General features: G+C 41.5%; 2 protein-coding genes across 4 annotated transcripts in view; one reads left to right on the top strand and one right to left on the bottom strand.

Moving 5' to 3' along the window:
- CAMKMT (calmodulin-lysine N-methyltransferase) overlaps positions 1 to 6,976 on the bottom strand; it is a 620,355-nt gene extending 613,379 nt beyond the window's left edge. The window contains exon 1 of the mRNA XM_006882313.1: positions 6,842 to 6,976. Coding sequence (XP_006882375.1) covers positions 6,842 to 6,976 — 135 coding nt within the window. The remainder of the gene's footprint in view (positions 1 to 6,841) is intronic.
- Positions 6,977 to 9,358: 2,382 nt separating this feature from the next.
- Positions 9,359 to 11,046, top strand: part of PREPL (prolyl endopeptidase-like) — a 35,599-nt gene continuing 33,911 nt past the window's right edge. For all 3 annotated transcript variants that reach the window (XM_006882314.1, XM_006882316.1, XM_006882315.1), the window contains exon 1: positions 9,359 to 9,577. In XM_006882314.1, the coding sequence (XP_006882376.1) occupies positions 9,359 to 9,577 (219 nt within the window). The remainder of the gene's footprint in view (positions 9,578 to 11,046) is intronic.

Genomic DNA, 11,046 nt, shown 5'->3' on the forward strand with positions numbered 1-11,046 from the left:
AAAAAAAAAAAGATGGAGCAAAAGACCTGGAATTGGAGCACTGGTTCATCACAGCCATTCTCGGGCATAACTGGGTAACATACCAAATGGGAAGAATGCAAAAGAAAGCCAACAGAAGAAAGTGCAGTGCAATTTTGGTTAGCTTTTTTTATTATTATTTTTTTAAGTACTGCAAGTTAGTCAGGGGACTTCACAGAAAGTGCAACTGGGAATAAGTGATGAAAGATTAGGTGCTGCAAGGGAGCACTTTTCATTCTTGTTAAGGCCTGAGAAGAATAGGTACTAGGACTAGAAGGAAAAGCCAGGACAAGCGGAAACAGCCCACAGGGAGAACACATGGGAAAAGCTGTGGAACTCATAAAGGAAAGACACAGAAAGTTCCAAACCTTCACCACATTAAACCCAAGCCTCTACAATCCCATATTTCTGTAGCCAGCTAAACCCCTCCTCCTGTGCATGTGCGATTATTTATATTGCACAGATAAAACTTTAAAAATTCCTGGATAAGCATTGAAGAAAATAAGGCAAAGAGTGGTTTTCAGAAGGTCCATATGCATTGCTGCTGCCCAGTGACCACGCAGAACTGAACGGAGCTGAGCCCTAGGGCCGCAGGCCTGAGTCTGTGTGGAGGCGGCCTCCAAACCTTCTTCCTGTCTATCAGCTGGTGCTTGACTTGGCTGAAGTGGCAGCAGGTCATCCAATCAAAAAATATTCCCACCAAGAAAACAGCAGTAACTTTAAGAAAAAAGACAAATATAATAACATGGCACAATTTAAACATAAAATAGTAAAATAGCTAGAGGAAATATCTTTGACAAAGGACAGAATAATGCAATGAATTTACAATGTTCTGGCTATGATTCTAAATGTCTAAACAAAAAAACATGCATTACAAACTACGCAAGAAGAGTAAATAAATAGAATAAAATAAAGGACTCAAAACGGGATATGAAAACATTTTTAAAAAACACACAAAAAAAAGAATTGAAAAAATTAAGCCACTGAATTGGGGGGGGGGTTGGGGAAGAACAATCAACAGGAGCTGAACATACAGAAAACAAGAATAAATGAACAGAAAATAAAATTACTCAACCAGGTCTCACTTATAAAGAAAAAATAGCAGAAATTATTGAACAATATCATTAATATCACATACAAGTAAAATTATTCTAAAGATAGAGGTAAGTTTTTAATGAATTTAGTATTTTATGTTTCAGCAATCATTACTGATTGATGACTTCTCAGTAAATTTCAGCATTCTGTTTCCTCTTCTTATCATTATGTTTAATATTTTCTGTGTTGGTACTTTTATAGGAACTTCAAGCTGCTCTGACGGGATAAGCAAAAAATAAGGCCACAGGAATTGATAAAATACCAACCGACATATTTCCTCAAACAGATGCAGTCCTGAACCAGGTTGTACCAAGAAATCTAGAAGATAACTATCTGGTGTATTCCCTTCATCTTCTTTTGATGCTTTTGGATCATTCAATATATTGCCCATTGCGTCTTGCAACTCGAGGATTAAATTTGTTTTTCAGTTTTTTTCAGCTTGAGAAATGCAGGGCAAATACTGGGCCTTTGGGTTGGCATTGCAACTCCTTACCCACCAGGTCACCAAAGCTCTCTCATGCTTCTCCCCCCCCTTATTATATAATATATTCCAATAATTATACTCCTCAGTCAAGTATTCAGACCCCCAGGCAAGATTTCATTCTATCAATGTTTATGAGTGATGGCTATCTGCTTGCATTTTATTACATCCCTTCCTTTTGTTGGTTTTTTTTTAAATTTTATTTTGTTAATTTTAATGAACATTTACAGAGATTTTGGATTTCCATTCATTCATTGTTGCACTTTTTTCTCTACACCCCCCTCCCCCGAGTTCATTCCTCTCTTTGAAAAGCAAAAGATAAACTTCTTTGTTGGTATACAATCCCCCCGCCCCTGCCTCCACCCCCCTCCCCAATGCACTCCACCAATGCAACCTTAATTCTGGATTCCTGTGATAATCATAATACCCTATCATATATTGCTTTTAAACTATTCTCTCCCTCATCTGTTTCGATTCAGTATACATAATCTGTTAGGGTAAGGACTGAGAAAAACTGGATAGATAATGTATACATCCCTTCCTTTTATAAACTATCTCCCTCCACGCTACTGGCTCGGGAGAGACAGCTATGTTTGTGCTGTTGAGTGGGATACTGAGCTAGGTGTCCTAGTTATCTAGTGCTACCAGAACAGGGACCAAAGGCGATGCCTTAATCCTAACAAACACAAATCTGTTCTCTCACACTGTAATAGGCTAATAGTTGGAGCTCTGGGTACCAGCTCTAGGGAATGGGTTTTTTCCTTTGTCAGGTCTACGAGAAGGCCCTTGTCTCTCAAGCTTCAGCTTCCGAATTTCATAGAAATTTCCATAAGTTTTCTTATCAATTATTCTCTCGGTCTAAAAGCTCTCAGTAGAGAAATCCCAAATTCAAAGATACCCTCTACTCCTGGCTCTTCTTTCTTGGTGGTCATGAAGTCCTTCATTCTCCGGTAATTTGTCTCATTTTATCTTTTGTAAGATTCAAGCCACACTCCACGGAAATTCCTCTTATATTTCACCAGAGTTGTCATCTGAATAGGAATGCTGTATCCTACCCACATCCCCTTTCACTGGCTGATCACATAAGATTACATTGTGAGGGTGATTACATCATTACATTCTACATCACAAAAATAATTGTTAAACCACTGAGAATCACTGTCCAGTCAAGTTGGCAAATACTGGGGGGCTTGGAGGTGCCCAAAGTGCATAATTTTATTCTTGACACCAAGCTAGTAAAAAAAGAAAAAAAAAAATCTAATCTTCCTCGACATAAGAATTGGCTCAACTTGGTCTCTCAGAGATCTCTGAAGGAGATAATTTGCATGATGGGGGAGAAAAGTTATTTCTTTTGAATCTCAAGTTGGGTAGGCAAAGAAAGCCTATAGTTGCTAACACCATTCTTTGCCTAGTTAAAAAACGCAACCTAAAGGAAAACAGAGCAATATTAATTATCCTTTACAGTTTTCAGCAGAATCTTGCTTGCATGTGATATTAATCATATTGTTCAATAATTTCCACATTCTATCAAGTCACATTTCTTTGGAACGGTAACAAATATATGTGTAGGCTGGATTTAGAAGAGGCTGTGGTACTAGGGATATTATAACTAATGTTAGATGGCTCTTGACTGAAAGCAGAGAATACCAGAGGAATGTCTGTGTTTCATTGACTATGCAAAGGCATTTGACTGTGTGGATCACAACAAAGTGTGGCTAACTCTGAGAAGAAATGGAATCCCAGAACATTTGATTGTGCTTATGTGAAACCCAGACTTGGACCAGAAGGTGGTTGTCTGAACAGAGAAGAGAAACACTGCATGGTTCAAAATCGGGAAGGGTGTACACCAGGGATGTGTCCTGTTTCCATACCTTTTCAATTTATATGCAGAACACATCACCTGGGGGTCTGGGCTTTATTCGGAGGATTTGGCATCAGGATTGGAAGAAACTTATCAATATCCTGCATTATGCAGATGGCCAACCCTACTTGCTGAAACTAAGGAGGACTTGAAGCACGTGTTGTAGAAGGTCAAGGAATGTAGCTTTAAATATGGATTGAAGCTGAATATCAAGAAAACAAAGATTCTCACTATTGGGCCCATTAGGAGCATCATTATAGACAGTGAAGAGATTGAGATTGTTCACAGCTTTAGTTTGCTTGGCTCCACAATCAACACTCTTGGTACCAGCATCCAGAAAATTAAAAGACATATTGCCATGGGAAAGTTAGGGACCTCTCCAGAGTACCAAAGGGCAACAATGTCAGTCTGGTGACTAAGGTGTGCCTCATCCAAGCCATAGTCTTCACAATTACTTGCTATGCATCAGAAAGCTGGACAGTGAATAAGGTTGATAGAAAGAAAACTGATGCCTTTGAGCTATGGTGCTGGAGAAGAGTATTGAATATACCATGGACTGCCAGGAGAACAAACAGGTTCATCCTAGAAAGGGTGAAACGAGACTGTGCCTTGTAGGCAAGGATTCTGAACCTCTGTCTGACATACTCTGAGCATGTTGCAAGGAGGGACCAGTCCTTGGAGAGGAGCATCATGCTTAGAAGGTTGGAGGGACAGCATAAGAGAGGAAGACTCTGGATGAGATGGATTGATTCAGTGACTAGGGTAATGGTGGTAGGTGTGCCAGAGAAAATAAGGTTGGCTCAGGATAGAGCAGGTTCACAGCTGTTGTACATACGGTTGCTATGAGTTGCAGGTGACTCAATGGCACATAACAACAACATGATTCAAAACATCAATAATTCTTCTGCCATCCTTATTCATTATCTCACTTCTAGCTACATAGGAAATAATTGAAAGAGTCATGGCTTGGATCAGGCACAACTCAATCTTTTTAAACTGATAATCTTTGCTCTTTAGTACTTTGGGGAAGTCCTAGGCTGTATATTTTCCCAATGTAATACATCTTTTGATTTCTTGACTGCTGCTACCACAGATGTTGATTGTGAATCTAAACAAAATTAAATCTTCGGCAGCTTCAATCTTTTCGTCATCTACCATGATGTTGTTGCCTTACTGATCCAGTGGTGAGGATTTTTGTTTTTTTGATGTTGAAATTTAGAAAATTAGAGTTGTATAAAATTAAATGGAATGCATAAAGATAAACATACTATACATTAGAGAGCTGAGATGGACTAGGATTGGTCATTTCAAAGCAGTAGTGAGGGGAGAGACTGGTAAAACATGATCTATTTCTAGGGAGAATTCTAGTTCTTATGAGAAAGACAAACTAATCAATTCTAAGACTTGATTGATGTAATGCCCTAATTTATCACTTTAGTAATTTAACTTTAACTGATCTTGTTTACTTCACTAAGCAATACCCGTGAAAGTGACCTATGATAAGATGCATTCCATTAGTCAATAATATTATTTGTTAAGACCAGATAATTAATTCTCTGAGAAAAATATCAATAAATACATCAGCAAAGAAAAGATCTTACATGACTGTTACTCAGTAACAGCAGTGTATGCAAAGTTGACTGGAGACAAAGCAAAGTTAACTCCCTAAATACTACCAGTTCCACAGTCAACACTCTTGGCATCAGTAGCCAGAAAATTAAAAGACATATTGCCATGGCAAAGTCTGCTGTTAGGGACCTCACCAAAGTACTGAAGAGCAATGGTGTCTCTCTGGAGACTGAGGTGCGTCTGGTACAGGCCATGGTCTTTGCAATCACTTGTTATGCATCAGAGAGTTGGACAATGACTAAGGAGGATAAAAGGAAAATTGATGCCTTTGAGCTGTGGTGCTGGAGAAGAGTATTGAGAGTACCATGGACTGCTAGGAAAATAAACAGATTCATGCTGGAAATGGTTAAACCAGGTGGTTCCTTGGAGGCAAGGATTCTGAGGCTCCGTCTAACATACTTTGTACATGTTGTAAGGAGGCACGGGTCCTTGGAGAGGGACAGCGCAGGCGAGGAAGGCCCTCTATGAGGTGGATTGATTCAGTGACTGGGGTCATTGATTCCTGATGGAGAGAGAGTACGACTGGCACAGGACAGAGCAGAGTTTAGGGCTGTTGTACACAGGGTCGCTATGATTTGTAAGCGACTCGATGGCACATAACAACAACAACCATCACCTCAACTGATATTTCAGTAACCTGGACATTCTTCCGCAAAAAGAACTGTCAGAAATATAAAGTGTTCTCTTAAGTCAAGCTTCAACAGGTGGCCTAAGGTATTGGTGTGTAAAAACAGTAAGAAAAGTTCACTTCAAGCAGTGATTCTGTCAAGTGATTACCTCCATGACCACAAATCGGAAATTCTGTGAAACCTGCACACGGGTTTATTAGCAACAGTGGCAACTTTAAAACACACACATAAAAAGATACTGTCATTCAAAAAACTAACACTCTTATACCCTGACTAGTCCACCTAGGAAACCAATCACTTCAAGTTGCAAGACAAAAAATAGAGGCAGACATCTCAACTTCTTTTACATTCAGTCACACGAATCCATCTCAAACAATGTGCACAAGCAACAAACAGGTCCAAGCCCTCGAAACACTGCTAATCCTAAAGCCGAGGTGCATCAAGCTGGTCATGTGAAGCAAAATGAAATTTTAGTGAGGCAGAAAAACTGAGTTTGGCTAAAAGAGCAATACAGGCTGGACAGCCATGTGACGGACAAGCAATAGGAAAAGTCTCTCAGATGACAGACAGCTCTTTTACTTCCGACATGAATGTCCCAGGAATTCTGCATTTGCTACCATTAACCCTACTTGATGCTTCGCTTTTGGATGGTTTGTCTCTTAGAAGGAACGTGAAAAGCAAGACGGTGGGGGACGAAGCAAGAAAGTGGACGCTGAGGACTGAGGGGGCGCTCCTCGGGTTTTGTGGGGTGCAGTCCAGGGGGCTCCCATTCGCAGCGGCCTCCTGACCAACAGAAAGTGAACCTGCGCCAGCCGCACAGTCTCTGCGGTTCTCGGTGGCAGTTCTGTCAATCCAGCTCGTGGAGGGGCTTGCCTTTGGCTGACCCTCGGCTTTCCCTGCGCGGTGTCCTTTCCAAGGAGGGGCTCTTCCTAGGAAGCCCCGCGTGCTGTGAGAAGAATTCTCACCAAGCCCGCTTCTGTGAGTGCTGCGGCTGCACTTCCCACAGTTGGGCTAAACTGAAGAAACTCGGCAGAAGTCGGAGTCGCAGCGAAGAGCCCCGTCTGGAGGCTGGCCAGCACCTGCGCGGGGAGTGGCCAGAGCTAGGGCACCTAGCAGGTCTTCCCTTACCTGCCGCAGGAGTTTCCAGCGAGCAGCTGCCAGCGTCTCCGAAACCGGCCCTTGAGTGACGCCGCCGCGTGCCGAGCCCCCGCCCGCGGCCTGCGCAGCTTCTGCTGCCCCGACGTCTGCAACTCGCGACTCCATCGCCCTGGAAACACCACTATCCACAGCACTGCTACCTCCACCTCCCTGCCAGGACCTGCCCACTCGTTTCTGTCAGGACCGCGGAGGCGTGGCCTTGTTCCCGCCGCCCAAGCTCGCGGCCCCTGGGAATTCCGCATTTCCGGTATTCGGGTCTCCTTGGCAACCAGGAACCGCTGTACACATCACTGCACCATTTTTGCTGGCGGCCATCTTGAGTGAGGGCAGACAGTGGCGGGAGGGATCTGCAATGGACATAGTGTGGCGCCTTTCTCTTCGTTCTTGTCTCCTTTGCTTCATCTTTAACTCATACAACTATAGAAGAACCAAATGACTATATTTGAGATGCCTGTAGTAATCCTGATGAAAGACACTCCCTTCTTGACCATAGTAAAGATGGCAAATGCTGCCTCGACGTCGTGCTGAGCTGAAGTTACGTAGACCGGCGTGCTGCACAGCAGCTGCGGGAAGCGGAGTCGCAGACTGGAACCGGACGCAGCGGAGGTGGTCTCTGCTCTCTGTCCTGAGAGCTTTGGCTCTGCGGCCTGCCTTCACCGTTTCTTGTCCAGAGTATTCCTACAGTTTGCGTACGTATATGGTCGTGATGTGATCTCTTCCTCCTCCTTTTCGTATTTCCACGCAGCCTCCCTTTATTGCTTGCTTCTCGCTTTTTGATCTGTGTCCTTTGACTGCTTGATTTCTGGAACCACTCCCTCCACATTCCTGTTGCTTAGTCCCTGGGCTAGTGTTGCACAAGGATAATGAGTAATTTTGCCAGTAATCCATTTACTTAACGTCATCCCGAGCCTTGGATTCTCCCTGCAAATGCAGGATGCATGGACTTAAGCCATGGGGACAAGTAATAATGATTTCGAAATCTTGCGGGCACCTTTTATTCAGGTTTTGGGAGCGGGGATTTTTGTTGTTGTTAAGGGGTTTTACTAGTCAGCTACTGCTCTTTCATACCTGTCCTCCTGGTTCCTGCAACACGGAAGCACATTGGGGGTTGGGAGGGATTGTAGCAGATACATTCTGTGGAAAATGTGACGCAGTATTCCTTGCTACAGAAGGCCATTTTATGGAAGATTCTCATGATAGGCAACAATGTGCAATCGACCTAGATTATTCCAGTCCTAATGCTAGCAGCCATCATGGTTACTGCGTTCCAGGCACTGTGTTACTTAATCTTTATGTAAATTGTCACATTTTTTCATTCTTGCCGCAACAATCCTATAAGGTAATTGGTCCTGTTATTTCAGTTTTTCAGTTGAAGAAACTGAGGCCAAGATACAGGCAGTAGGTGTAGAAATCAAGACCTGAACCCAGATTTACTTGCTAGTTATCAGGATTAGTAAGAACCAGTTGCCACGCAGAAACCAGCCATGGTCCCCCATTTAATTTAGCATCTTAAAGTGATTTAGTTTTGTTTTAAATTCAAAATCTACATGCTTTCATTTTTGAATTAATGTTGAGAACTAATTGTTTTGTCCACAATGTGCGGACTAACCAGATTGGCCCTTTTGTTTACTGACTCTCTTTTGAGAGAGAGTTTACTGACTTTCTTTTGTTTACAGACTCTTTATTGTCTGAGTGCCTGGAGTACTTAAACCTCCTAGAGCCACAGTTTCCTCACCTGTAAAATAAGCATTATAGTTACATTAAGCCCTTATGAAGTTTAAATGACAGTCTGTAAAAGCCTCTGACACACTGAAAGCACTCAGCCAATGCTAATCATTCCCTTTTTCTTCCCCAGCCTATTAAGTAGGAGCTCTGGTGGCCTAGTCCCTAGGGAGTTGCACTGCTAACCCAAAGGCCACGCCTCCCTTGCAGTTCGAATCCACCAGCCGCTCCGGGGGAGAAAGATGGGCAATCTCCACCCTTGTGATTTACAGCCTCGGAAACCCACAGGAGGGTCAGCTATGAGTCGTTTCCGACTCGACGGCAATGAGTGAGTTTTGAGGCTTTTCTTAGTTCATCCTCACACACATACCAGAGATTTCACAGTATATAAGGTCAAAGCCATTTAAAGCTTCCATAGTTCTTAATAAGCCCCCTTTCTCTATTTGCTTATTTGCAGATTTTTATTTTGCTTTTTATTTTGTTTGTTTGTTTTTTTTTTAGTTTGGCCCTGTGTGTACCAGAATCAGTGTTGCATAGCTTCAGCCTGATAGAATTGGCTTTACAAATGAGACATTTGAGCCACATCGGTAACAGTATGATTTGAATGATTTATTTAATCTGAGTTATCAGCTCTCTGCAATTATGCATGGCCCTGACAGGGTGGGAACTAAGAACTGCCAATTTTAGATGTTCTGTGAACCCACTACTGTATATATTCGTGTACTGTCAGACCCAAAGGGAGCATAAACCAGGGACTTTGATATCATGCAGCAGAAGACCAAATTATTTCTCCAGGCTCTGAAGTATTTTGTCCCTCGCGTTGGAAAATGCATGCAGAATCAGCCTTTGAATCACTGTAACTTCACTGATCATTGTCATAATAGAGTAAAATCAAGAAAGTATCGCCTAATCAAGTGTCTGCAGAATAGAAACAAGAAACCAGACTTAGCAAGACATTTCTCAAGGCGGAGATACTCCCATAAGGTATGGACTGTTTAAGTTAACCTCAGTTTAAAAAAAAAATTAAAGGATGGCCAACAAGGCTACAAGTTCCCCCTAATTCTAATTTGATTTTGTAAATTATCATGCTTAATATTCTGTATTAGAGAATATATGCACTTGTATAGTTTTAATGTAATGTATTTTTATAGGCAGTAATTTTATATGGTCTATGTATTTATGCACATTGTATTTGTATTAGATTTATGATAGTAATTCACTTTAGTGTACCTGTTTCTGTATTTAGAAGTATAATTCAGCTCTCTGAGATTGCTAAACTATTCATTGGTATGATGTTATTATGTTGAAATGAATAAACTTCATATTGTTGTGTTTCTTTGCTGTAAAGGGGGAGAAAAAAAGGAGGTGTGCACTTTGACCACTTGAGTCCAGCAGAAGGATACTTTCAGGCTCTAGCACTTGTACAGATCCTAAGCTGTGAGCATGACCTCAGCCTTTAGGATTTGATTTCCTGGATACATAGAGTGCACATCCCAGTTTACAAGAAACTGCCCCAGTCTAACTACACCTGTTGTTCCTTCCTGTATAATTTTTTTTTATACTGACTCCTTTCCATTCAGAAAATGCCCTACTTGGGTTATTCAGATACATGGCATCCTGCTTATTTAAGATTAAGCTGTCCATGTGTCATGCTGGCTGACTCACTGTACCTCCCCAGCATTTTACTTGTTGTGTTTGTTAGGTTTCTTAAATTCTCTTTGAAGGTCCTATTACTTGCACTGTTTTAGCATATGCAGCGGTTTTAATTGCTTCACTGCATCTTAATTTTCCTCCTTAATGTGTTTTAGCTGCTTTAGAGTACTATTTTAAAATTTTATTTTACTTAATTTTTCTAGATTTTACATTTATTCATCTAGAACTTTTATTTGCTGTGGGTATATTTTTTGCTTGTTTTAGTTTTTAATCTTTCGTCTGTTTGTCCTTAAATTTTGTTTTGTCTCAGATTATTTTCCTTTCTTCAGTGTGTCATTGCTTAATTTGACACTTAGACTCTTACTTTCCACGTACAGAATTTCTTTATGCTTTCTCTTTCCTGCCTCCCATGTTTACCTTTTTATTGTGCAGTATTGCCCTACTTTGGAAAGGTAGACTTTCATTTAACCCAGTAGATTAAATTTAGGCCTTTAGGTTATGTTAGAACATTTTATCTGTTTTCTTATCTCAAGGACTACTTTATAAATGTTGTCGTTGTTATGTGCCCAGTCATTTGCGACTCATAGCGACCCTATGTACAACAGCCCTAAAACCCTGCTCTATCCTGTGCCAATCTCATTGCCTCTGAGACACCCATGCCGATTACCCCAGTCACTGAATCAATCCACCTCATAGAGGGTCTTCCCCTCCTGCGCTGTCCCTCTGCTCTATCCAGCATGATGTCCCTCTCTAAAGACCTGTCTCTCCTTACAACATGTCCAAAGTATGTCAGACGAAGC

This window comes from Elephantulus edwardii, unplaced genomic scaffold, assembly GCF_000299155.1.
Source record: "Elephantulus edwardii isolate Elephantulus edwardi_28Jun2011 unplaced genomic scaffold, EleEdw1.0 scaffold00019, whole genome shotgun sequence".
Lineage (NCBI taxonomy): Eukaryota > Metazoa > Chordata > Mammalia > Macroscelidea > Macroscelididae > Elephantulus > Elephantulus edwardii.